At 32.3% G+C, this 1812-nt stretch overlaps 1 protein-coding gene across 1 annotated transcript in view; it reads left to right on the forward strand.

The window, feature by feature from the left end:
- Positions 1-1797, forward strand: part of LOC106774919 (beta-amyrin synthase-like) — a 15391-nt gene extending 13594 nt beyond the window's left edge. The window contains exons 3-9 of the mRNA XM_022786799.1: positions 63-260; positions 336-420; positions 525-691; positions 792-983; positions 1079-1192; positions 1326-1445; positions 1632-1797. Coding sequence (XP_022642520.1) covers positions 63-260; positions 336-420; positions 525-691; positions 792-983; positions 1079-1192; positions 1326-1445; positions 1632-1778 — 1023 coding nt within the window. The 3' untranslated portion in view covers positions 1779-1797. The remainder of the gene's footprint in view (positions 1-62; positions 261-335; positions 421-524; positions 692-791; positions 984-1078; positions 1193-1325; positions 1446-1631) is intronic.
- Positions 1798-1812: the final 15 nt, after the last annotated feature.

Raw genomic sequence — 1812 nt, forward strand, 5'->3', positions numbered from 1 at the left:
AAAATTGTTTTTTTTTTTTACGACAATACACTGAACAATTAATACAAAATATTGATTTGAAGAACGAAGATGGAGGTTGGGGATTACACATAGAGGGTGAGAGTGTGATGTTTTGTACTACACTTAATTACATATGTATGCGAATTCTGGGAGAAGGACCAAATGGAGGTCTTAACAATGCTTGTGCTAAAGGAAGAAAGTGGATTCATGAACATGGCACTGTNACTCATATACCTCAATGGGGAAAATTCTGGCTTTCAGTAAGTTTATTCAAAATTTAAATACATTATATATACATACATATTTTACTAATTTAAATAATTTCATACTTTTAGGTTCTTGGTATTGTTGATTGGAGTGGATGCCATCCTTTGCCACCCGAATTTTGGATGCTTCCTAATTTTTTTCCNATGCATCCAGGTTGAAATAATTAATTTTATATTATATACTCTATGAAACAATAAATAATTGAACTTATTATNGGTGGAACTTAATATATCTTCTTTTTTCCTCAAACACTGCAGGAAAAATGTGGTGTTATTGTCGATTGATATATATGCCCATGTCTTATCTATATGGAAAAAAATTTAGGGGTCCAATCACATCATTAATTCTGAATTTGAGAGAAGAGCTGTTCACTGAACCATATAATGAAAATATTTGGAAGAAAGCACGTCATAAGTGTGCAAAGGTAATTAATTGCACGCACATTTAGGCAAAACGTGAAGTATAATCTTGAAGAGAAAATTTAAAATTATATTAAAAAGTATTTGTTGATTTATATATTACAGGAAGATCTCTACTCTCCGCGTCATTGGATACAAGATTTGGTATGGGATGGCGCTTATTTTTTTACTGAGCCCATTCTTACACGTTGGCCCTTTAGTAAGTTGGTCAGAGAAAAAGCACTTAAACTAACAATGGAGCATATTCATTATGAAGATGCAAATAGTCGATATATGGACCCTGCGTGTGTGGAAAAGGTAAAACGAATAATACAATACCAAAGGGATAAATAAGTTAATAATTATTTATATGAAAAATGTTAACTTGCCATTGATGTGTTTGTATTGTCCAGATTTTATGTATGCTTGTTTGTTGGGTGGAAGATCCAAATGGAGATGCTATTAAGAAGCATCTTGCAAGGGTTCCAGATTATCTGTGGCTTTCAGAAGATGGAATAACCGTACAGGTACGTATTTTGGATCGTATGTTTTAGTGTAGACATTTTATAATATTTGATGATTATTGTGATTGATAACATTAAATGAAATAACAATAGCTAGTGAGATAAATTAAGTAACTCGCATGTTTATATAATGCAGGCTTCTGGTAGTCAAANTTGGGATGCAGGCTTCATGGTTCAAGCTCTTTTAGCTACTGACCTAATGGATGAGTTTGGTCCCACACTTGCAAAAGCACATGATTTCATTAAGAAATCTCAGGTCAAATNAATAAGTTTCTGAATAAACATATGATACAATTCACCAAACTAACTGATTAGATTGATTAATTACTTGCTAAAATTAACTACAACCATCACAATTTTGACAGACAAATTAGGTAACTTGCTTTAATGAGTGTTAAGTAGGTTAGGTTAATGACTATAAAATGNATTTGTGATATNTTAGGTTGAAGATAATTCGTCNGGAGATTTTAAGAAAATGTATCGCCACATTTCGAAAGGNTCATGGACCTTTACTCACNNGGACCATGGATGGCAAGTTTCTGATTGCACTGCAGAATGTTTGAAGGTGACCTTATCACAAACAACTTAATTTGTTCATCTATAACTTAACCAGTTAATTAATT

The sequence above is a fragment of the Vigna radiata genome, chromosome 10, assembly GCF_000741045.1.
Source record: "Vigna radiata var. radiata cultivar VC1973A chromosome 10, Vradiata_ver6, whole genome shotgun sequence".
In the NCBI taxonomy this organism is placed as follows: Eukaryota; Viridiplantae; Streptophyta; class Magnoliopsida; order Fabales; family Fabaceae; genus Vigna; species Vigna radiata.